A 26,296-nucleotide genomic window follows, 5' to 3' on the forward strand; every position below is an offset into this window, starting at 1 on the left:
CGGGGACAGACACAGAGTGAATCTCCCTCCACACCGTCCCATCAGAAACTCCCGGGGTCAGACACAGAGTGAAGCTCCCTCCACACCGTCCCATCACACACTCCCGGGATCAGACACAGAGTGAAGCTCCCTCCACACCGTCCCATCACACACTCCCGGGATCAGGCACAGAGTGAAGCTCCCTCCACACCGTCCCATCACACACTCCCGGGGTCAGACACAGAGTGAATCTCCCCCCACCTCGTCCCATCATCCACACCTGGGGTCGGACACAGAGCGATGCTTCCTCCACACAGTCCCATCACACAACCCCGGTATCAGTCACAGAGTGAAGCTCCCTCTACACCGCCCCATCGCACACTCCTGGGGATAGATACAGAGTGAAGGTCCCTTCTCACCGTCCCATCACATACACCCGGGGTCAGACACAGAGCGAAGGTCCGTCCACACCGACCCCTCACACACACTCCCCGGGTCAGACACAGAGTGAATCACCCTCCACACCGTCCCATCACACACTCCCGGGGTCAGACACAGAGTGAATCTCACTCCACACCGTCCCATCACACACTGCCGGGGTCAGACACAGAGTGAATCTCCCTCCACACCGTCCCATCACACACTGCCGTGGTCAGACACAGAGTGAATCTCCCTCCACACCGTCCCATCACACACTCCCGGGGTCAGACACAGAGTGAATCTCCCTCCACACCGTCCCATCACACACTGCCGTGGTCAGACACAGAGTGAATCTCCCTCCACACTGTCCCATCACACACTACCGGGGTCAGACAAAGGGACTGAAACTCCATCCACACCGTCACGTCACAAACTCCACTCGTCAGATATAAGTGATACTCCTCCATAGCATTCCATCACACGCACACTGTGTCAGTCACAGAGTGAAGCTCCTTCCACATCACCCTGTCACAGTCGACAGAGGTCAGACGCAGATTGACACTCCCTCCATACAGTCCCATCACACTCCCGGGGTCAGACACAGAGTGACACTCCCTCCATACAGTCCCATCACAAACTCCCGGGGTCAGACACAGAGTGAATCTCCCTCCACACCGTCCCATCACACTCTCGGTGTCAGACACAGAGTGAATCTCCCTCCACACCGTCCCATCACACACTCCTGGGGTCAGACTCAGAGTGACACTCCCCCCATACAGTCCCATCACACACTCCCGGGGTCAGACACAGAGTGAATCTCCCTCCACACCGTCCAATCACACACTCCCGGGGTCAGACACAGAGTGAATCTCCCTCCACACTGTCCCATCACACACTCCCGGGGTCAGACAAAGGGACTGAAACTCCATTCTCACCGTCACGTCACAAACTCCACTCGTCAGATATAAGTGATACTCCCTCCATAGCATTCCATCACACGCACACTGTGTCAGTCACAGAGTGAAGCTCCTTCCACATCACCCTGTCACAGTCGACAGAGGTCAGACGCAGAGTGACACTCCCTCCATACAGTCCCATCACACACTCCAGGGGTCAGACACAGAGTGACACTCCCTCCATACAGTCCCATCACACACTCCAGGGGTCAGACACAGAGTGACACTCCCTTCATACAGTCCCATCACACTCCCGGGGTCAGACACAGAGTGACACTCCCTCCATACAGTCCCATCACACTCCCGGGGTCAGACACAGATTGACACTCCCTCCATACAGTCCCATCACACACTCCCGGGGTCAGACACGGAGTGAATCTCCCTCCACACCGTCCCATCACACTCCCGGGGTCAGACACAGAGTGACACTCACTCCATACAGTCCCATCACACACTCCCGGGGTCAGACACAGAGTGAATCTCCCTCCACACCGTCCCATCACACACTCCTGGGTTCAGACTCAGAGTGACACTCCCTCCATACAGTCCCATCACACACTCCCGGGGTCAGACACAGAGTGAATCTCCCTCCACACCGTCCAATCACACACTCCCGGGGTCAGACACAGAGTGAATCTCCCTCCACACCGTCCCATCAAACACTCTCGGGGTCAGACACAGAGTGAATCTCCCTCCACTCCGCCCTATCACACACTCCCAGGTACAGACACAGAGTGAATCACTCTCCACACCGTCCCATCTCACACTCCCGGGGTCAGACACAGAGTGAATCTCCCTCCACGCCGTCCCATCACACACTCCCAGGATCAGACACAGAGTGAATCTCCCTCCGCATCGTCCCATCACACACTCCCGAGATCAGATTAGCAAAGAAACTACCTCATCACTGTCACACCACAGGCACCCGGAGTCAGTTATAGAGTGAAAGTGCCTGCAGGCCATTCAATCACACACATTCCTGACGGGTCAGACTACAAATTTGGGTTCCATCCACCATGGCCCGTCACGCACTCTCGGGGACAGACGAAGAATAAAGCTCTTGTCTCACGGACTCATTATACTCTTCCAGTGTCAGAAACAGACTGATTCTCCTTCCACACTGTCCCATCACACACGATCGGTGTCAGGCTCAGACTGAATCTTTCACTCCACCAGACTGTCAAACACTCCTTGGGTCAAGCATGGAATGAAGCTCACTGCATGCTCTTCCTTCACGCAATCCTGCCGGTAAACACAGAGTGAGCCTCCCTCCACACTTCCCCAACACATCCTCCCCATGGTCTGATAGGAATTGAAACACTCTCTGCACCATCCCGATGCACACTCCCGTGGTCAGATAGGAAATGAAACACTCTCTGCACCATCCCGATGGATACTCCCGTGGTCAGATAGGAAATGAACTACTCTCTGCTCCATCCCGATGCACACTCCCGTGGTCAGATAGGAAATGAGAGACTCTCTGCACCATCCCGATGCACACTCCCGTGGTCAGATAGGAAATGAGAGACTCTCTGCACCATCCCGTTGCACACTCCCATGGTCAGATAGGAAATGAAATACTCTCTGCACCATCCAGATGCACAGTCCCGTGGTCAGATAGGAAATGAAATACACTCTGCACCACCCTGATGCATACTCCCGTGGTCAGATAGGAAATGAAATACTCTCTGCACCATCCCGATGCACACTCCCGTGGTCCGATAGGAAATGAAATACTCTCTGCACCATCCCGATGCACACTCCCGTGGTCAGATAGGAAATGAAATACTGTCTGCACCATCCCGAAGCACACTCCCGTGGTCAGATAGGAAATGAAACACTCTCTGCACCATCCCGATGCACACTCCCGTGGTCAAATAGGAAATTAAATACTCTCTGCACCATCCCGATGCACACTCCCGTGGTCAGATAAGAAATGAAATACTCTCTGCACCATCCCGATACATACTCCCGTGGTCAGATAGGAAATGAAATACACTCTGCACCATCCCGATGCACACTCCCGTGGTCAGATAGGAAATGAAATACAGTCTGCACCATCCCGATCACATACTCCCGGGGTCAGACACAGTATGATGCTCCTTGAGGCCGGTGACTTCAAATTACACATGGGTCAGAAAACGAGCGAAGCTCCCCCCACACCGTCCAATCGCACACATCCAGGGTCAGACACAGAGCGAAGCTGCCTCCACACCGTCCCATCCCACACTCCCGGTGTCAGACACAGAGTGAATCTCCCTCCATACCGTCGCATCACACACTCCCGGTGTCAGACACAGAGTGAATCTCCCTCCAAACCGTCGCATCACACACTCCCCGGGTCAGATACTGAGTGAATGTTCCTCCACACCATCCCATCACACACTCCCGGGGTCAGTCACAGACAGAAGCAGCCTGCGTACCGTTCCATCACACCCAGCGTAAGTCTCCCTTCACACCGTTCCATCACACAGTTCCGGGGTCAGACACAGTGCGAAGCTCCCTCCACACCGTCCCATCACTCACTCCCGGGGTCAGACATAGAGTGAATCTCCCACGACACCTTCTCATCACACGTTCACGAGCCTAACATAGTCTAAATCTCCCTCCTTACGCTCTCCTTATTTCACATACTCCCTGACTAGTCACAGAGTGAAGCTCTCTCTCAACCGTCCGATCACGCTCAGCTGTGCTCACACACAAAGTGAGGTTCCGATAACGCTCTCCCATGGCACACTGACGGGTTCAGACTCGCTCCACAACATCCAATCACACAATTCGGTTTCACATAGAATGAACGTCCCTCTGCACTGTCCTCCCACACAGTCCCGGAGTCATACACAAATGCTCTCTCTCTAGCATTCCATGCCGCACACCGGGAATCAGGCACAGAGTGATGCTCCCTCCACACCTTCTCATCGCACACTTCCGGATTCAGACACAGAGTGAAACTCCCTCCACACCGTCCCAACACACACTTCCGGATTCAGACACAGAGTGATGCTCCGTCTGTTCCGTCCCATTCCTCTCTCTGGGATTCGGACACAGACAGAAGCACACACTGTCGGAATCAGACAGAGAGTGAGGCCCCCGCAGTACTGTCCCGTCACACACTCATGGATTCAAACTGAAGTCTGTCTCCATGGTGCCATAACACACTTCAGGGGTCATACATGGGGTGAACCGCTCTAAGCATGGATCGTGTGTTGGATCCCGCGGTTTGACACAGATTGAAGCTGGATCCAGACTGTCCCATCCTACATTCCTGGAGTGAGACAAAGAATGAAGCTACAATGCTACGTCTCACAATCCCGCTGTTAGACACAGAGTGAATCCACCTCCACAACGTCTCGTCAGACTCTCCTGGATTCAGTGATAGAATGAAACTGTCTTCACGCAGCCCCATCACACACACACCGGGTCAAACACAGAGTGAATCACCCTCCATACCATCTCTTCACAAACTCCCAATGTCAAGCACAGAGTGACGCTTCCTCTTTCCATGCCTGCCCTGTGATGAGGAGCGGGTGAAAGAGGGGGATGATGTCTCACCTCTTCTGCTGGTCAACAATTCACAGATTTGAGCCTTGGCTTCGTTGACAGATCTGTACTTCGTCTCCACCTCAGTGAGCTGGTGACGGAGATCGCTGTGCATTTCTTTAAGATCGGACAGAATAGAGCTGAGCGCAGAAAGCTTGGACTGAAGGGATGAGTTTAATTCAGGGTAGTTTCGGTCGGAGGTGATCTTAGACTGACGAATCTGTGATACTGAGAGACATGGAAAAGGATGTTTACATGTGAGTCAGCGTCACGCTACCGAACGGGTCACAGAGAGTGTTGTGTCATTGTCACCGTGAAGGGTGTCACAGTGAAGGATGTGCTGGTGACACAGTGAGAGGCGTCAGCGCCACATTGAGAGGCGTTTCTGTGTCAAGCTGAGGGGTATATTCAAATGTATATCAATGTCCAGTGGTGTCACGGTGGTAGAGTATATGTGTCTGTTCTTGTCTGGTGTTGTCTCTGTCACGGTGAGAGACATGTCGTGGCCACTGTGTGTATGAGAGGGTCACGTTGAGCTGTGTGACGGTGTCACGGAGAGTACTATGTTGGAGGCAGTGTGAATTTAGGAGTCGGTATCACGTTCAGGGATTTTCGTATGTCAGGGCGAGTTGCGGGTAATCTCCTCGGTGAGCGGTGCATCGGTGGTATTTTGAGGGGTGATACTGTCTTGCTAAAGGGTGTTACAGTGACGTGTGAGTCTTTGAGATGATGCGGTGCAGAGCGGATCACGTTGAGGAGCGTGAAGTTGTCCCGGTATACGGCACCTCAGTGTCCCGGTGAAGAGCATGACGGTGTCATTCTGAAGATTGTGTTTCAGGTCGCCTTGAGGAGTTTATCAATAACACGGTCTGGGGAATGTCGATGTTAGTGAGGGGTACGTTGCGGTCAGTGTGATTGCCATGTGTGTGTCCTTTTCGCGGTTAGCAGTGTAAATATGTCTCGTTGAAGGTCGTGAACGTGCTGAAGAGACAGGATTGCTGATGTTATGGTGAATGGCGTGTCGGTGTCAGGACAAGTCTTGATTTTCTTACGCTAGGGTCCGTGTTTTTATCACGGTTAGGTGTGTGTCTTTTTTACAGAACATAGAACACGGAATAGTTCAGCACAGTAAAGGCCCTTCGGCCCACAATGCTGTGCCGACCCTTAAACCCTGTATCGCATATAACCGCCCATTTCAAATTCCCCCATATACCAGTCTAGTAGTCTCTTAAATTTCACTAGTGTATTTCCCTCCACCACAGACTCAGGTAGTGCATTCCCGGCACAAAAACGCTGTGAGTAAAAAACCTACCTCTAATATCCCCTTTGAACGTCCCTCCCCTTACCTTAAAGCCATGTCTTCTTGTACTGAGCAGTGGTGCCTTGGGGATGGGGCGCTGGCTGTTCACTCTATCTATTCCTCTTCATTGTATACCTCTATCGTCTCTCCTCACATCCTCCTTCTCTCCAAAGAGTAAAGCCCTATCTCCATTAATCTCTGATCATAATGCATACTCTCTAAACCAGGCAGCATCCTGGTAAATCTCCTCTGTACAGTTACCTATGCACATCCTTCCTATAGTGAGGCGACCAGAAAGGACACAGTACTCCAAGTATGGACTAACCAGAGTTTTATAGAGCTGCATGATTACCTCGTGACTCTTAAACACTATCCCTCGACTTATTCCACTTTGGGAGTAAGAACAGGAAGGCAGATTATTATCTGAACGGTGTAGAGATAGGTAAGGGAGAAATACAAAGATATAGGAGATCTTGGAGTCCTTGTTCATCAGTCACTGAAGGTGAATGAGCAAGTGCAGCAGGCAGTGCAGAAGGCTAATGGAATGTTGTCCTTTATTACAAAGGGAATTGAGTACAAGAGCAAGGAAATCCTCTTGCATTTGTACAGAGCCCTGGTGAGACCACACCTGGAGTATTGTGCACAGTTTTTGTCTCCAGGGTTAAGGAAGGGCATCCTGGCTTTAGAGGAAGTACAGCGTAGATTCACGAAGTTAATTCCTGGGATGTCTGGACTGTCTTACGCAGAGAGGTTAGAGAGACGGGGCTTGTACACGTTGGAATTAAGGAGATTGCGAAGGGATCTGATTGAAACATATAAGATTATTAAAGGATTGGACAAGATAGAGGAATGAAATATGTTCCAGATGCTGGGAGAGTCTAGTACCAGAGGGCATGTTTTGAGAATAAGGGGTAGGTCATTTAGGACAGAGTTAAGGAAAAACTTCTTCTCCCAGAGAGTTGTGGGGGTCTGGAATGCACTGCCTCGGAAGGTAGTGAAGGCCAATTCTCTGGATGCTTTCAAGAAGGAGCTAGATAGGTATCTTATGGATAGGGGAATCAAGGGATATGGGGACAAGGCAGGAACCGGGTATTGATAGTAGTTGATCAGCCATGATCTCAAAATGGCGGTGCAGGCTCGAAGGGCCGAATGGTCTACTTCTGCACATATTGTCTATTGTCTATTATGAACTAACTCTCCATATGCTTTCTTAACTACCCTATCTACCTGTGAGGCAACTTTCATGGATCTGTGGAAATATCTGCTCCTCCACAGTAACAGGTATCCTGCCATTTACAGCGTACTCTGCCTTAGAGCTTGTCCTTGCAAAGTGTAGCACCTCACACTTCTCCGGGTTGAACAGCTGCCACTTCTCAGCCCACTTCTGCATCTTATCAATATCTCTCTGCAATCTTTGACAATCCTCCACGTGATCCACAACACCACAAAAACTTCGTGTTGCTTGAAAACTTCCCAACGCAGACTTCTACCCCCACATCCAGGTCGTTAATAAAATTCAGGAAAAGTAGGGGTGCCGGAACCGATCCTTGTAGGACACCACAAGTCACACCCCTCCAATCCGAATGTACTCCCTCTGCCACGACACTCTGTTTTCTGCAGGCAAGCCAATTCTGAATCCTCCTGGCCAAACTTCCCTGGATCCCATGCCTTCTGTCTTTCTGAATAAGCCTACCGCGTGGAACCTTATCAAATGTAGGTTCCGGTAAGTTTTGTTTCGTTAGTTTAGAGTAGAGAACATGTCAGGCAGGATGCAGGAATACTCTTCTGCAGGATGGGGGAAGTGAGGGAGAACTCCGTTGTCCCCGACAACAACACCTGCAGGAAGTGCTTCCGGTTGCAGCTCCTAACAAACCGCGTTAGGGAACTGGAGCAGGAGCTGGATGACCTCTGGATCATTCCCGAGAAGGAGGAGTTTATAGATAGTAGTTTCAGGGAGGTAGTTACGGCAAAGAAGCAGGGGACAGGTAATTGGGTTATCGACAGGCGAGGGAGGGAGAAAAGAGAAGACAGAGCAGGGATTCCCCTTGGCCATTCCCCTCTACAACATGTATCCCGATTTGGATACTGCTGGGGCGGATGACTTACCTGGGACAAGCTGCGGCTGCCGGAACTCTAGCACTGAGTCTGGTTCTGCAGTGCAGAAGGGAGCGGGGCAGATGAGGAGTGCGATAGTGATAGGGGACTCGATAGTTAGAGGTACAGACAGGAGGTTCTGTAGTCGTGACAGGGACTCCCGGATGGTTTGTTGCCTCCCGTGTGCCAGGGTCAGGGGTGTCTCTGATCTTGTGCACAGCATTCTGAAGTGGGAGGGTGAGCAGCCAGATGTCATGGTTCTCGTCGATACCAATGACGTAGGAAGAAAGAGTCAGGAGCTCCTGAAGATTCAGTATGGAGAGTTCGGTAGGAAGTTATAAAGTAGGACCTCGAGAGTAGTGATCTCAAGATTGCTTCCTGTGCCACGTGCCAGTGAGGGTAAGTGCAAGATGATCTGGAGGATGAACACGTTGTTGAAGAACTGTTATAGGGGGTACGGTTTCAGATTTTTGGATCTTTGGGATCTCCTCTGAGCAGGTGGGACCTGTTCAAGAGAGACGGGTTACACTTGAACTACAGGGGGACCCAAATCCTTGCAGGGAGGTTTGCTAGTGCAATTGCGGATGGTTTAAATTAGATTTGCAAGGGGATGGGAACCAAAGTGCCAGAGCAGATAGTGGAGTGGGGGATGAAAATATATGATGTTAAAAGTTCATGCAAAGTCAGAAACAGAAGAGCTGTGTGTGGTGGTAGTAATCTTCTGCGATGTGCCTATTTAAAAGCGAGGAGTATTTTGAGGAAGGCAGAGGACCTGAGGGCGTGAAGTCATTGAATTATGACTTTATAGCCATTAGTGAAAATTGGCTATAGGAGGGGCAGGTCTAGCAGCTTCAATTTCCAGGGATACGAATTTTCAGAGGTGGTAGAGACAAAGGGATGAAGGGTGTGTTTTGGAAATGCTAGTCAAGGACAATTTTACAGTAGTGCTCAGGCAGGATAGATTAGAGGGCTTGTCTACCGAGGCCATCTGGGTGGAACTGAGAAACAGGAATGGTATGACCACATTAATGGGATTGTATTTCAGAACACGCAATAGTCAGCGAGAATTGGAGCTGCAAAACTGCAGAGAGATAGCAGACAACTACAGGAAACAGAAAGTTGTGATAGTAAGATATTTTAATTTTCCACATATTGTTGGTGCTCCCATACTGACGCGTCAGAGTGTAAAATGTGATCAGGAAAGTTTTCTAAATCAATATATAGAGGTACCAAGTAGATATGATGCAATAGTAAATCTCCTATTAGGAAACGAGTTAGGACAAGTGACGGGAGTGTGTGTCGGGGAACAAATTGGGTCGAGTGATCATAACACCATTAGTTTCAACTTGGCCATGGATAAAGATAGATCAGTTCCTCGGGTTGAGGTGCTAAACTGGAAAATGGGGAAATTTGAGGAAATGGGGAAGGATCGAAAAAGCGTGGATTGGAAATCCGATAAAGAAGAAGAGAGAGATGTTTGAGAGTTATTGGCAACAAGGAGCAAAAAGGTGCTTGAGGAGTATAAAATTGAGGGATAAAATTGGTCCTCTTGAAGAACAGAGCATTCGGCTATTTATAGAACCAAAGGATATGGGGGAGATTTTATTTTTTTTTTTTAGCATCTGTATTTACTAAGGAATTGCAAGGAGCCTCTGTAAATAAGGCAAACAAGTAGTGAGGTCACGGAACCTCAACAGTTGAAGAGGAGTATGGGCTTGCTGTCTTGAAGCAAATCAGAATAGATAAATTCCCATGAGCAGACAGCCTATTCCCTTGGACCTTGAAGGAAAGTAGTGTTGAAATTTCTGGGGCCCTGACAGATATATTGAAAATGTTGGTATCCACGGGTGAGGTGCCGGAGGATTGGAGGGTAGCTCATGTTGTTCCGTAGTTTAAAAAAACCTGTAAATGTAATCCGGGAAGTTAAAGGCCGGCATGTTTGATGTCGGTAGTAGGTAATTTATTGGAAGGAGTACTAAGAGATATGATCTACAGACAGTAACTTATTAGGCAGAGTCAACATGGCTTTGTGCGTGGTAGGTCATGTTTAACCAATCTATTAAAGTTTTTGGAGGAGGTTACCAGGAAAGTAGATGAAGGGAACGTAGTGGATGTTGACTACATGGACTTCAGTAAGGCCTTTGACAAGGTCACGCATTGGAGGTCAGTTAGGAAGATTCAGTCGCTATTTATACATGGAGAGGTAGTAAATTGGATTAGACGTTGGCTCAATGGGAGAAGCCCATTGGTAGTGGAGGATTGCTTCTCTGAGTGGAGGCCTGTGACTAGTGGTGTGCCACAGGGATCAGTGCTGGATCCATTGTTATTTGTCATCTATATCAATGATCTGGATGATAATGTGGTGAATTGAATCAGCAAATAATACAAAGATTGGAGGAGTAGTGGACAGTGAGGAAGATTTTGAAAGCTTGCAGAGGGAATTGGACCAGCTGGAAAAGTGGGATGACAAATGAAAGATGGAGTTTAATGCAGACAAGTGTGAGATATTGCACTTTGGAAGGAAAAACCTAGGTAGAACATACAAGGTAAATGGTAAGACACTGAGGAGTGCAGTAGATCAGAGGGATCTGTGAATACAGATATATAATTTTCTAAAAGTGGCTTCACAGGTAGATAGGGTCCTAAACAGAACTTTCTGCACATTGGCCTTTATAAATCAAATTATTGAGTATAAGATTTGGATTGTTATGGTAAGGTTTTATAAGACATTGATGAGGCCGAATTTGAGTGTTCCGTTTCCTTTTGGTCACCTACTTAGAGGAAGGACATTAATAAGGTTGAAAGAGTGCAGAGAAGGTTTAGAAGGATGTTGCCGTGACTTGAGAAACTGAGTTACAGAGGAAGGTTGAATAGGTTAGGACTTTATTCCATGGAGCGTGAAGAATGAGGGGTGATTTGATAGAGGTCTATAAAAATATGATAGGTATAGACAGAGTGAATGCAAGCAGGCTTTTTCAACTGAGTTTAGGGGAGAAAAAAAGAAACGAAGGACATGGGTTAAGGGTGAAGGGCGAAAAGTTTAAAGGGCACATTAGTGGGGGCTACTTCACACAGAGAGCAGTGGGAGTGTGGAATGAGCCGCCATTTGAAGTGGTGAGGACATTTATCATTTAAGAAAATCCTGGACTGGTATATGGATGAGAGATGCGTGGAGGGATATGGTCTAGCTGCAGGTCAGTGGGACGAGGCAGTACAATGGGTCAGCACAGCCAAGAAGAGTTAAAAAGCCTGTTTTGGTGCTGTAATGTTCTATGGTTGGCAGTTGTGTGCCGGTATCACTTTGAGCGATGTGTTGGTGGGGGTTGTGTCGGGGTCACGGTGAGGTATGTGTCGTAGTCATTATAAGTGACCCGTCAGTACCACAGTGAGGGGTGTCTTGGTATCACAGTGAAGGGTGTTTCTGTGTAATGTTGGTAATGCGTCACTTTTACAATAGCCATTCTTATTCCCTGCGGTTTGGCCGTTGCGACCGGTGTGAAACTCACCATGAATCCTCCAGCAGATACCCGTGATAATGAGGGTCGCTGTTAAAACGCAGATTAGCCATATGCTTGAGTCTGATCGATCTCTCCGTGCAGATCGTTCCATTCCCATGTCGTCTGTGGAAAAGAAAAATCGTTTCCTGACTTGGTTAATCGTCATTTTCCCTGATTTAATCCATCGTTGCTGGTTATAGATTATACGGTTTATTCCACGCAGCGTCCCTGTGAAGTTCTTCTGCACTTTCTCCGAAGTCCCCCACCGTTTTCCCGTAACGAGGCAAAAAGAAACCAGTTTGTGGACTCGGAAACTGGAGACTCTGTCCCAATTCCCGTCGCTCGTTTCCTCGGCTCTCCTCACCATTCACAATGTGTGTATCCCAGCAGTGTACACCCAAGTCCCAATTCCCGCCGCTCGTTTCCTCGGCTCTCCTCACCATTCACAATGTGTGTATCCCAACAGTCTACACCCAAGTCCCAATTCCCGTCGCTCGTTTCCTCGGCTCTCCTCACCATTCACAATGTGTGTATCCCAGCAGTCTACACCCAAGTCGCTCTCTCCGTCAGCCCTTCCCACTATTGACGGTCTGGGCCTTTCCATTGGGCACTGAGGTGAAATGGCGCTTCGGCTTCAAATTACCAGCTATACCTCTGCAAGAAAATAGCCTCTCCCAATCTACTTATTTCCCAGGAACTTGGCCACTAGTATATTCTGCCCTGGCTGCTTAACCCCTTTAAGCTTCCTGACTATCACGCTGTTTCCTCTGTCCCACACGGTGGGTCTAACTGCTTCCAGTAGGCCGTCCTTATCAACCCCTCAGCTTCCCGAATGACCCTGAGTTCATCCAGTTCCAGATCCAGATCCTTAACCCCGAGTGTGAGAAGCTACATCCGAATTCACTTCTGACAGGTGAAGTCGTCAGAGACACTGGAGGTCTCCCTGCCGTCCCACGTCCTGCAAGAGGAGCATTCAACGCTCCAGCCAGCCATTGCCTACTAGTCTAAGCAGTTTCCTGCTTTCTCTCACTCAAGACTTTCCTCCTTGAAGCACCAAAGCGGTAAATAATCGCCACGATGACACTGCTCACTCCAACAGTGCCCTCTCCGCTTGTACCAGCCATATATTTTATTTGCACGTGCTCATGAATCCCAGACCCTGAGTGGTTGCTGTTTAAACGCTGACACTTCCGTGAATCGCTGCGATTTAATGGCCACTCGCCGACACGTGTGAGTGACATTTACCTGACTCCTTCTCTTTGCTTGGAGACAAGGAAATCACCTGTCTCTCTCACTCAGACACAGAAGGGGGTCTCACTCCATGCCATCCAATCACACAGTTCCCTGGTGAATCTCCTTCAACATTTTCCCATGACACGCTTCCGGGTACAGACACAGAAAGACGCTCCTTCTTCCCCGTCCCGAACACACTCCCGGGCTCAGAGAAGAACTGAAGCTCACTACATGCAGCCCCATCACACACATCTGGAGTTAGACACTGAGTGAATCTCTCTCCACACAGTCGTATCATGCACTGCCAGATGTCAACCACTGGGGGGTGCTCCAACCACATCGTCTCAAAACAGGCTGTTCGGTTCAGTTGTTTTGTGAAGTTGGTAACCTTCCCCCCGCTCCACGGATGGGGTGTAGAGAACAAAGGCCGGAATGAGTGCAGAGCGCTTTGCAGGAAGGGGCGGTGAGATTACAGCCAATGGAGGATGTTGGGGTGAAACCGCATGATGGGCCTGACCACACAGAGCAGTGGAGAGATTCAGAACCGGGAAATCGATATTTGGGGGGAAAGAGGGAGGTGTGACAACAGACGTGATCTCTCCCACTCCCTCATCACAGTTCCTTCTGAATACATGGAGGGGCATAGGGGAGGTGTGGGATGACGGAAAGAGGCCGAGTGTAGGAGAGATAGGGGTGTGTAACGCATACGAGGAAGGATATGGGAGTGGGAATACGCTCGAGGGTAGTTAGTGAGGAGACGGAAGGGGTACGGGTAATGGAGACCGAAAGGAGTGTGTCAGTATTATGATGCAGAGTGTGTCGGACTATCGGTGTCACAATGAAGGACGCGCCGGTTTCACGGCGAGGCTGTGTCGGTGTCGAGTGGGACGTGTGTCAGTCCCTTGGCACTCCTCACCATTCACGGTGTGTGTACCCCAGACTTGCACACCAAAGTCCTTCTCTCCTTCAACACTTCCCACTATTCAGAGCATAGGCCATTCACCTGAACACTGAGATGAAACTGCGCTAGGGATCTAAATTACAAAGTGCATCATCGCCAGAGAAAAAAACTTGTCCAAATCCACACGTTCAGATCCATTCCGATCCAAGGTAAAATTGGCCTTGTTCCAATTTAGAATCCAAACCCAAGGACCGGACCTCTCCTTTTTCATAACTACCTTGTGACGAATGGTATTTTAATTAATAGATTAAAGATGTTCCCCTCCATAAACCTCTACACCTTAGTATTCCCAGTATTCTCAAGAGGGAGGGTTAGCAGCCAGATGTCGTGGACCATGTAGGGGCCAATGAAGTGAATAGGAAGGAGGGCAATGTCCTGCAAAGAAAGTTTAAGTAGTTTGGTGCAAAGCTGAAGGACAGAACCTCCAGGGTGGCAATCTCAGTATTGCGAACCGTGCCACGTGCTAGGGAGGCTATAAATAGGAAGATAATGCAGCTAAATACGTGGCTAAGGAGTTACTGCAGGAGGGACGGCTTCATGTTTCTGGATAATTGGGCATGGTTCCAGGGAGAGGTGGGGCCTGTTCAGACGGGACGGGTTGCACCTGAACTGGAGGGGGACTAATAGAATTATAGAACCACGGAACATTACAACATAGAAACAGGCCTTCTGGCCCTTCTTCGCTGTGCCGAAGCATTTTTTTCTGCCTTGTCCCACTGATCAGCAACTGGGCTGTATCCCTCCATACACCTCCCATCCATGTAGCTGCCTAGTTGTTTTTATTAAATGTTAACAGTGAGCATGCATTCACCACTTCATCTGGCAGCTCATTCCACACTCCCACCACTTTCTGCGTGAAGAAGCCCCCGCTAATGTTCTCTTTAATTTTTTCCCCTTTCAGCCTTAACCATGACCTCTGTATTTTTTCACCCCAGCCTCAATGGAAAAATGCTCGGTTGCATTCTCTCTATCTATACCCTCATAATGTTATGCACCTCTATCAGATCACCCCTCATTCTCCTACGCTCCAGGGAATAAAGTCCTAATCTATTCAACCTTTCGCTGTAACCCAGTTTCTCAAGTCCCGGCAACATCCTTGTAAATCTTCTCTGCACTCTTTCAAATTTATTAATACCCTTCTTGTAATTCGGTGACCAAAACTGCACAGAAGACTCCAAATTCGGCCTCACCAATGCCTTATACAACCTCAGCATAACATTCCAACTCTTATACTCAATAGATTGATTTATAAAGGCCAATGTACCAGAATCTCCCTTCACTACCCTATCTACCGGTGACGCCACTTTTAGGGAATTGTCTATCTGCATTCCTAGATCCCTCTGTTCTACTGCACTCCTCAGTGCCCTACCATTTTCCTTGTATGTTCCAGCTCGTGTTTTCTTCCAAAGTGCAATACCTCACACTTGTCTGTATTAAACTCCATCGTACTCCATCAGCACTGTACGAAAGTAATGTGACAAATGTTCAGGGCGTATTTGCGTAGAGTTCTGTATAGGTGCGTTCCAATGAGAAAGGGAAAGGTTGGAATGGTACAGGAACCGTGGTGTACAAAGGCTACTATACATCTATTGAAGAAGAAAAGAAGGCTTTACGAGAGGTTCAAAACACTACTTGATGACAAAGGTCTAAAAGATTATACAGCTAGCAGGAAGGAGTTTAAGAAAGAAATTAGGAGAGCCAGAACGGACTATAAGAATGCTTTGGAGGATAAGATTAATGTAAATCGCAGGACATTCTATAAGTATGTGAAGAACAAGTGGGTAAGTCTTGAGAGATTAGGACGAATCAAGTGTGAAAGTCGAATAATGTGTATGGAACCGGAGGAGATTGCAGAGGTACATAATCAATACTTTGCTTCAGTATTCACTAGGGTAAAGGATTCTGCCGATTGTCAGGGTGACATAGAGCGGAGTGAAAAGCATGACCATGTAGATATTAATAAAGACGATATGCTGAAAGCATCAGGTTGCATGCGTAACCGGGAAAGGACGACCAGACTACTGTGCGATCAGAGCGAGGAGATTGCTGAGCCTCTGGCGATGACATTTGTACCATCAATGGGGACGGGAGAGATTCCGGAGGATTGGAGGGTTGCGGACGTTGTTCCTTTATTTTTGAAATGGAGTAGAGATAGCCCAGGAACTTACAGACCAATGAATCGCACTTCAGTGGTTGGTAGGTTGACGGAAAAGATCCTGAGAGGCTGGATTTATGAACATTTGTAGAGGCATAATATGATTAGTCTGATCAGTAAGTCATAAGGATTTGTGAAAGGCAGTTCCTGCCTTCCGAGACTGGTTGAATATTTATCGGGATGTGACTGAAAAAATTGATGAAGGTGGCGCAGTAGATGTAGTGTATATTGTTTTCACCGAGAATTTGATAAGTTACCCATGGAAGGCTTATTGAGAAGGTAAGGAGGCATGGGACCCGAGGGGGCATTGCTTTGTGGATTCAGAACTGACTTGCCCACAGAAGGCAAAGAGACGTTGTGGACGGGTCATATTCTGCATGGAGGCCGGTGAACAGTGGAGTTCCTCAGGGATCTGTTCTGGGACCCCTAATCTTCGTGATTTTATAAATGACCTGGATGAGAATGTGGAATTGTGGTTTCTTGAAATGCGGATGATAGAATGGTTGCGGCTGTTGTAGAAACCCCCTATTTAGACGTCTGCCAGAGTTTACTTCAGGACATTCATAGGATGCAAAAGTGGGCTAGGAAGTGGCAGATGGAGTTCAACCCAGTTAAGTGTGAGGTTGTTCATATTGGCAGGTTAAAATAAGAAGACAGAATATAGTAGTAATGGTAATGTCCTTGACAATGTGGGGATCAGAGGGATCTTGGGGTCCGAGTCCATAGGACACTCGACGCTGCGGCGCTGTTGTCTCTGTGGTTAAGGTAGCATATGAGGCATTGGTCTTCATCAAGCGTGAGATTGAGTTTAGGAGCCGAGGGGTAACGCTGCTTGTATAAATGACCCTGGTCAGACCCCACCTGAAATACTGTGCTCAGTTCTGGCCGCCTCTCTACAGGAAAGACGTGGAGAGGGTACAGAGGGGATTTACAAGGACGTTGCCATGGATTGCAGAGCCTGCCCTATGAGAATAAGTTGAGTAAACTCGGCCATTTTCTCCGTGGAGCAACGGAGAATGAGAGAGGACCTGATAATGTGTATAAGATGATGAGAGACATTGATCGTGTGGATAGTCAAAGGTCTTCCATTCCCTGCGGTGAAATGGATGGCACGAGAGGGTACAGTTTTAAGCTGCTTAGAAGTAGGTACAGAGGGGATGTCAGGGGTATTTTTATTTTTGTTCGGAGAGAGTGGTGAGTGCGCGTAATGCGCTGCCGGACACGGTGATGGAGCCCGACAGGACAGACACTTTTAACAGTCTCCAGGACAGGTACATGGAGCTCAGGAAAATAGAGAGATATTGGTAAACCCATGTAATTTCGAAGTCCAATCTGTAAAAGGGCTGGATCGTTCGGAGGTAAAGACATTTTCGCACAGTTTGTCGGCCGAAAAGCCTGAATTGTGATCTAGGCATTCTGTGTTTCTATGTTTCTATGACCGCTGGACGGAGCGGTCTGAGGAGAGTGGATCCGAGGGTCGCCTACGCTCGGGAGAGGTCGACGGGAACAAATGGACGACACTGTAAGCTGCATCGTTGGACTATTAGACTCTTTCATAAGTATGTGCCCCTTCCTTATTTTCTTATGTTGTTTTACTAACCATATTGTCAAAACACAAATTTAAAGCTTAATCGTTTGCACGCATATTGTGTACTGTTTTTAAACATCGTACAGCATCCACCCAAACGAGATTTCGAAAGTTTCTCGGGCCGGGGGCTACCATCACCCGGATGAAGACGCGAGCCGAACCGATGATTGCATTCCCACTATTTTCTATTTTCTTGTAAGCCCTTTCTTTAGCTTTTACAAGACCTTTGAGTTCCCTTTTCGGCCAAAATTGACTTCTTCTTGAGTACTGAGAACTTCTTCATTTTTGGAATACACATGTCCTGCAACTTCCTCATCATTTCCAAGAAACGAAAACAATTGCTGCTCTGCTGAAATCCCTTGCAGATGTGGTTGGAGAAATGTCAGAGGAGTTCAACCCGGACAAATAGAAAGATACAGCACACGATTAAAGACAAGATAGTGTCGATGAGCAGAGGGATCTTACGGTCCGTGTATGCAGCTCCATGAACGTGGCTCCACAGTTTGCAGACGGTATGTGGATAAGTGGAGGGAAAGGTAGTTTTGAGGAAGTAGACAGGCTACAGAAGGGTTTAAACAGGGCAAAGTAATGGCAGATGTACTGCTGTGTTGAAACATGCATGGTCATGCTTTAGGAGAAATTAAAAAAGTTAAATATTTTATAAATGGAGAGAAAACAAAAAAAAAATAGATTCAAGGGGACATAAAGGTCCTTGTGCGCGATTTCCTGAAGGCTAATTTGAAGGTTGAACATGCAGTACATTCCCGGCCCCTCAGCCCACAATGTTGTGCCGGTGTTCTAACCTTCTCAGGTTGAGTCTGTGGTGAGGAGGGCAAATGCATGTCAGCATTTCGACTCGAATATAAAAGGAAAGGTGCGATGCTGAGACTTTACAAAGCACTGGTGAGACCTCACGTGGAGTATTGTGAACAGTTTTGGGCCTCTTATCTTAGAAATATGTTGCTCAAAGTGGAGAGGGTTCAAACGAGGTTCACAAACATGATTCCATGATTGAAGGGCGTCATATGAGAAGTGGTAGATATCTCTAGGCCTGCACTCACTGGAATTTAGAAGGAAGAAGGGAGACTCCATTGAAATCTATTGAATCTTTAAATTTCTTGATCGATTGGGTGTGGAGCGGATAGATTATATGGTGGGGGAGTCGAAGACCAGAGGGCAAATACTTAGAAGAGCGGCGCGTCCTTTTAGAACAGAGACAAGGAGAAATTACTTTAGCCAGAGTGTGGTGAATCTGTGGATTTATTTGCCACCGGCGGCCGTGGAGGCCAAAGCTTTCATTTTTTTTAATGTTTATGGCAGAGGTTCTTGATTGGTCTGGGCTTGAAGGAATACTGGAAGAAGGGAGGGGATTGAGGCTGAGAGGTAAATCGCATCAGGCACTATGAAATGGTGCAGCAGACTAAATGAGACGAATGGTCTAGTTTTGCTTCTAAATCCTACGTTCTCATGATAAGTTACTTTGTCTGAAAGTGAAAAAAGCAAAAGCTTTTAGCAAGCTGTACTGGCTGAAGATTGAGTTAATGAAGGTCACATGATAAGATGCAGAGGCTGCCTTGCTTGTGCGTGCTGACAAAAGCTAGCAACATTTCATACCAAGAATGAGGTAATGTTAACTTTTGTCCAACACTGTTTTGGTAAAAGAGGAACTGACTGCAGACGTGCAGTTCTAATTTTGTACACCGACCAGAAGCATTCGCAGACTGTCTGATATCTAACAAGTGCTTCTTGAAATCGCTCACTGAATATTTTTGGCTGTTAGCTATTGCCCAAAATTCACTGTATAAATTTAAGTCATAACCTGACACTGGCGGAGTCGTAAGACAACGTGATCACCTATTCAAGGTTTAACCGTACACCGATGTCTGTGTCTTTATTTCTGTTTGACCCCGGGATGGATTCTTTTACAGTCCAAATCGGTAAAACAGGGTACATCCTTCGGGAGTAATGATGTGGGACCCAGGGAGAGATGACCGGCTGATTTGATTGTGTAGGAGCTATTTTTTGCATTGGTATGTGTAATAAACATAGACATGTCCATTAAGAATATCCCAGATGGTAGACACCCTGGGAGATGGAAGGTTGGGAGAGACGGACATGAACTGGAGTGGTGAGAGAGGGAAAAGCGGGGGAGATTGGGAGCGTGGAACATTGAAGGGGAGGGAGGTGTCGGATGACGTGAGACCCAGGGAGAGGTGTCGGTCTGATTTGACCGGGGAAGGTAGGTCACGCACGGATAGTAGATGTGACTTTCATGGAATTTAACAAGGCTTTTGACAAGTCCAGTTTGCAGACTACACTGGAGGATGATGTGGAACCCGCGAACACCTCTGAGCAGTTTGATTGCGTTCAGCTACATGGCGGTTTGCATGATAATGTACAGGGAGCTGTGAATAACCTTGCCGAAGAGAGTAATGTTGGTGGCGTTGTCTCTAACTATCCACACGATCAATGCCTCTCATCATTTATACACCTCTTTCAGGTCACCTCACATCCTCCGTCCCTGCAAGGAGAGAACTGCGAGTTCACCGAAACTATTACTAGATGGCATGATCCACAATCCAGGCAAAATCCTTGTAAATCTCCTCTGTACCATTCCTATAGGTTCCGCATTATTCCTGTAGTTTGTTGACCAGAACTGAGCACAGTTCTCCGGGGTGGGGGGGGGGGGGGTCAGACCGGTGTGCTATAGGGCTGTAACATTATCTCTCGCTGTTGAACTCAATTCCACGGTTGATGATTACTAATGCATCGTATTCTTAAACACAGAGTCAAACTGCGCAGCCGCTCTGAGTGTCTGATGGACTCGGACTCCAACATCCCTCTGATCGTCCACACTGCAAGGTTTACCATTAGTAATATATTCTGCCGTTATATTAAACCTACACAAATGAACCACCTCCCACTGACCTGGGTTGAACGCAATCTGCCACTTCTCAGCGCAATTTTGCATCCATAAGACAAAGGAGCAGAAGTCGGCCATTCGGCCCATCGAATCTGCTCCGCCATTTTATCATGAGCTGATCCATTCTCTCATTTAGTCCCACTCCCCCGCATTCTCACCTTATGCTTTGATGCTCTGGCAACTTAGATAACTATCAATCTCTGCCTTAAATACACCCAATTACTTGAAATCCACTGCCGCCCGTGGCAACAAATTCCACAGATTCACCACCCTCTGGATGATGAAATAAAAGCTTCGCATCTCTGTTCTGAATGGGCGCCATTCAATCCTTAAGTCATGTCTTTTCGTACTGGACTCCCCCCACCATGGGAAACGACTTTGCCACATCAACTCTGTCCATGCCTTTTAACATTAGAAATATTTCTATCTGTTCCCCCCCCCCCCTCATTCTTTTAAACTGCGAGGAGTACAGTCCAAAGCGGTCAAACGTTTCTCATATGTTAACCCTCTCATTCCCGGATTCATTCTAGCGAATCCTCTCCGAACCCTCTCCAACGTCCAAACATCCTTTCTTAAATAAGGAGCCCAAAACTGCACACAGTGCTCCAGGTGAGGTCTTACCGGTGCCTTATAGAGCCTCAACATCGCATCCTTGATCCTATACTCTATTCCTCTAGAAATAAATGTCAACATTGCATTCGCATTCATCACCAACGATTCAACCTGAAGGTTAACATTAGGGGTATCCAGCACGAGGACCCCCAAGTCCAGTTAAATCTCAGAATATTGAATTATCTCCTTATTTAAATTATATTCTGCACGTTTATTTAACCATATAACCATTTAACAATTACAGCAGAGGAAAAGGCCATCTCGGCCCTTCTAGTCCGTGCTGACGCTTACACACACCTATCCCACTGGCCCACACTCAGCCCATAAGCCTCCCTTCCTTTTCTGTCTATATACATATCGAATTTTAATTTAAATGACAATACCGAACCTACCTCTACCACTTCTACTAGAAGCTCTTTCCACACAGCTACCACTCTCTGAGTAAAGAAATTCCCCTCGTGTTACCCTTAAACTTTTGCCCCTTAACTTTCAACTAATTTCCTCTTGTTTGGATCTCCCCTACTCTCAATGGAAAAAGCCTACCCACGTCAACTCGATCTATCTCCCTCATAATTTTAAATACCTCTATCAAGTCCCCCCTCAACCTTCTACGCTCCAAAGAATAAAGACCTAACTTGATCAGCCTTTCCCTGTAACTTAGGTGCTGAAACCCAGGTAACATTCTAGTAAACCTTCTCTGTACTCTCTCTATTTTGTTGAAACCTTTCCTATAATTCGGTAACCAGAACTGTACACAATACTCCAAATTCGGCCTTACCAATGCCTTGTACAATTTTAACATTACATCCCAACTCCTATACTCAATGGTCTGATTTATAAAGGTCATCATACCAAAAGCTTTCTTCACCAACCTATCCACATGAGATTCCACCTTCAGGGAGCTATACACCATTATTCCTAGATCACTCTGTTCTACTGCATTCTTCAATGCCCTACCATTTCCCATGTCTGTCCTATTTGGATTATTCCTACCAAAATGTAGCTCCTCAAATTTATCAGCATTAAACTCCATCTGCCATCGTTCAGCACCCTCTTCTAACTGGCCTAAATCTCTCTGCAAGCTTTCTTCTACCAAAGTGCATGACCGTGCACTTTCCAACATTGTATTTCATTTGCCACTTCTTTTCCCGTTCTCGCAATCTATCCGTCTCTCTGCAGACTCTCTGTTTCCTCAACACTACCTGCCCCTCCACCCATTTTGAATCATGAGCAAACTTTGCCGGATAGCAATCTATTGCCTAATCCAAATCGGTGCTATACAACGTAAAACGTAGCGGCCACAACACAGAGCCCTGTTGAACCCTTTATTCACCCTCTCTGTTTCCTGCCAATCAGCCAACGCTCTATCTACGTATGTAACTTTCCCGTAATTCCATGGGCTCCTGTCAAGCTCATAAGACACGTCCTGCCCTTGACAAAGTTATGCTGTCTGTTGCTAAACTTATTATAGCTCCCCAAATGTGCATAAATCCTGCCTCTTAGGATCTTCTCCATCAACTTACCAACCACTGAGATAGGAATCGCTGGTCTGGAATTTCCTGGGCTGCATCTACTCCCTTTCTAGAATGAAGGTACACTGTCCACAACCCACCAATCCTCCGGACCCTCGCCCGTCCCCATTGATGATGCAAAGATATCATCGCCAAAGTCTCAGTAACCTCCTCCCTTACTTCCCAGAGTAGCCTTGGGTACATCTCATTGGGTCCCAACGACTTATCTAAATGATGCTTTCCAAAATCTCCAGCACATCCACTTTTTTAATATCTACGTGCTCAAGCTTTTCAGTCTGCTGCAAGTCATCACAACGATCACCAAGATCCTTTTCCATAGTGAGATCTCACTGAGATCTAACACCTGACCAGGTTAATTTTCCAATAACAAATCAAGAAGATTCTCGTCCTGCAGGCTTATCTGCATATTCTGTGCAGAAACCTTCCTGAACACACCTAACAGACTCCAACCCATCTAAACCTCTTGCTCTAGGGAAATGCCAATCGATATTTGGGAAATTCATATCTCCCATCGGGACTACTCTGTTATTATCATACCTTTACAGGATTTGTTTCCCTATCTGCTCCTCGATATTCTTGTTACAATTTGGCGGCCTATACATACATACATATATATATATATATATAAACACCCAGTAAAGTTATTGAACCTTTCCTGCTCCCAATCTTCACCCTAAGAATCTCCGAGATAATTCCTCAATGGCGTCCACCTTTCCTGCAGCTGTTTCACTATCTCTGATCAACAGTGCCACGCCCGCACCTCTTTTGCCCCACCCCCATCCGTTCTGAAACATCTAACGGTCGGCAATTGAAGTATCCATTCCTGTTTCTGAGCCATCCAAGTCTCTGTAATGGCCACCACATCATCTCTCCAAAGCATGACTTCGGCTGCTTGAACGGGGCACGACTGCGCAAGCGCGTGAATGTCGGCCCGTGAGGCAGCGGGAGAGTTTAAAAAGCGAACAGGTTAACGGAGCGGGGAACGCAGTGGAGGAAGTCAGGGTAGGAAGGCATTGGCTCCAGAGGCTTTGCCGAGCAGATGCTGAGGACTAGCTTGCTCCCAGTGAGGTAACGCCGGGTAATCTCCTTTAATTAATCTAATTATTTTAGGAGTAGGTAATGGAGGCAACAGTTAGGGCAGTCGAGTGCACCGTTAGCAGGATGTGGGAAGTCCGGGCGAGCACAAATGTGCCTGATTACCACCCCTGCAAAAGGTGCATCCAGCAGCATCCCCTGACAAACCGAGTTATGGAACTGGACGTGGAACTGAATAAACTTCGGATCATTCGGGAGGCAGAGGCAGAAATAAACAGGAGTTACAGGGAGACATTTACCCCGAAATGTCAGGAGGCAGGTAGTAGGGTGACTGTTAGCAGGGGGAAGCGGAATAGACAGAATGAGTAAAGCACCCCTGCGGCCTTTTAGGGAGTTTGTGGAAGAAAGATGGCTTCATGTTTCTGGACAATTGGGCCTTGTCCCAGGGAAGGTAGGGCTTGTACCGACGGGACGGGTTGCACCTGAACTGGTGAGGGACTAACATCCTTGCGGGAAGGTTTGCTAGTACTGCACCGGGGGGTTTAAACTAAATTTGCAGGGGGAGGGGAACCAGAGTGTTGGCGCAGATGGCGAGGTGGGGAAGGATAGAGGTCATGCGAGAGCTGCAAGTACAGTACATGGAGTAAAGCCATATCTAGCATTTGAGGAGAGAGAAAAAGAATAAAGTTTGTGAAGATAGTTAAGCAGAAGGGCTAAAGTGCGTTTACGACAATGTAAGAAACATCAGGAACAAAGGTGATGACAAATTGCCCTTACAATTTCTCATTTCTATCCATACTGTCTCTACATCTCCTGATTCTATGTCACACCCCGCAAGGGACTGAATTCCATTCCTCACCAGCAGAGCCACCCCACCCCCTCTGCCCACCTGTCTGTCCTTCCGATTGGACGTATACTCTTGATTATTCATTTCCCTGTGAAAAATGGGAGAGACGTTCACCTCGGAGAAGGGTGAGGTGGTATACTTTGGAAGGACAAACTCAAAGGCAGAGTACAAATGGCAGGATGCTTGGTAGTGGAGAGGAGCAGAGGGATCTGGGGGTACATGTCCACAGATACCTGAAAGTTGCCTCACAGATAGATAGGGTAGATAAGAAAGCCTATGGGGTGTAATCTTTCATAAGTCGAGAGGTAGAGTTTTAGAGTCGCGATGTGGAGATGCAGCTCTATAAACCCCTGGTTAGGCCACACTTGGAGTACGGTGTCCAGTTCTGGTCGCCTTACTATAGGAAGGATGTGGAAGCGTTGGAAAGGGTACAGAGGAGATTTACCAGGATGCTGCCTGGTTTAGAGAGTATGCAATTTGATCAGAGATTAAGGGAGCTAGGACTTTACTCTTTGAAGAGGGATGAGAGGAGAAATGATAGAGGTAAACAAGACAATAAGAAGAATAGATAAAGTGGACAGCCAGCGCCTCTTCTCCAGACACCACTGCTCAATACCATAGGACATGGTTTTAAGGCAATGGGTGGAAAGTTCAAGGGGGATATTGGAGGAAGGTATTTATTTTTCACTCGTTGAGTGGTTGGTGCGTGGAATGCACTGCCGGAGTCAGTGGTGGAGGCAGATACACTAGTGAAATTTAAGAGACTACTAGACAGGTGTATGGGATAATTTAAGCTGGTGGGTTATATGGGGGCGTGGTTTAAGGGTCGGCACAGCATTCTGAGCTGAATGGCCTGTAATGTGTCGTTCTATTCTATGTTCTATGTTGTAACATTGCCATACATTTCTTATTCGTCATTTCCACCCATAAAGCCTCACTTAGTCGAATTTTCTTGCCTGTCCTGACTGTCCACTGCAGTAAAATTTTCTCCGCCTAGTAATTTCACCCCTTATCCTTGAATTCCTTCCTCTTTCTCACGACTAAAAATAGGAAAACCCGAAATATCGTGCTGTCCTGCTTGCTCCTCCCACACCCAATTCTCAGTAATGGCTACAATGTCATAATTCACAGTATTGATTCATTCTCTGAGATAAACCGCCTTTTTTAAGCTTATTGCATTGAAATAAACGGGGCACAGTGCACCAGTCGTATTATGCATAAACTTTTGATATCAGACTTTTTCTGCAGTCTTAACATCATCTGTCTCTATATCGACTCTGCTCTGCTCTGGAGTTATGAATCCCATCCCCCTGCAACTCAGGTTCAGCAACTCTCCCAAAAACTCTCATGCACAGTACTGACAAACCTTCCCGCTGGGATATCAGTTCTCCTCCAATTTATGTGTAAACCGTTTTCCATCTCTTCTATACAAATCCCAACTTCCTTGGAGAAAAATTCTATGTTTCCAATTTTCGGAGCCCTCCCACCCACACCACGTGCTAAACTGTATGGTTGTCCTATATCTGGGCACACTGGGATGGGTAGTGGGCCTCTCCTTTAATTTAATAGCTAAATCCCTGACCTCACTTTGCAAAACCAGCTTCCCATTTGTACATATATGCTG

At 47.4% G+C, this 26,296-nt stretch overlaps 1 protein-coding gene across 1 annotated transcript in view; it reads right to left on the minus strand.

Annotated features, from left to right (window-relative positions):
- LOC140720708 (CD209 antigen-like protein C) overlaps window positions 1–26,296 on the minus strand; it is a 35,104-nt gene that overhangs the window by 5,255 nt on the left and 3,553 nt on the right. The window contains exons 2-3 of the mRNA XM_073035540.1: window positions 11,796–11,909; window positions 4,908–5,123 (exon numbers count right to left, since the gene is read on the minus strand). Coding sequence (XP_072891641.1) covers window positions 4,908–5,123; window positions 11,796–11,904 — 325 coding nt within the window. The 5' untranslated portion in view covers window positions 11,905–11,909. The remainder of the gene's footprint in view (window positions 1–4,907; window positions 5,124–11,795; window positions 11,910–26,296) is intronic.

The sequence above is a fragment of the Hemitrygon akajei genome, unplaced genomic scaffold, assembly GCF_048418815.1.
Source record: "Hemitrygon akajei unplaced genomic scaffold, sHemAka1.3 Scf000046, whole genome shotgun sequence".
Classification (NCBI taxonomy): Eukaryota; Metazoa; Chordata; class Chondrichthyes; order Myliobatiformes; family Dasyatidae; genus Hemitrygon; species Hemitrygon akajei.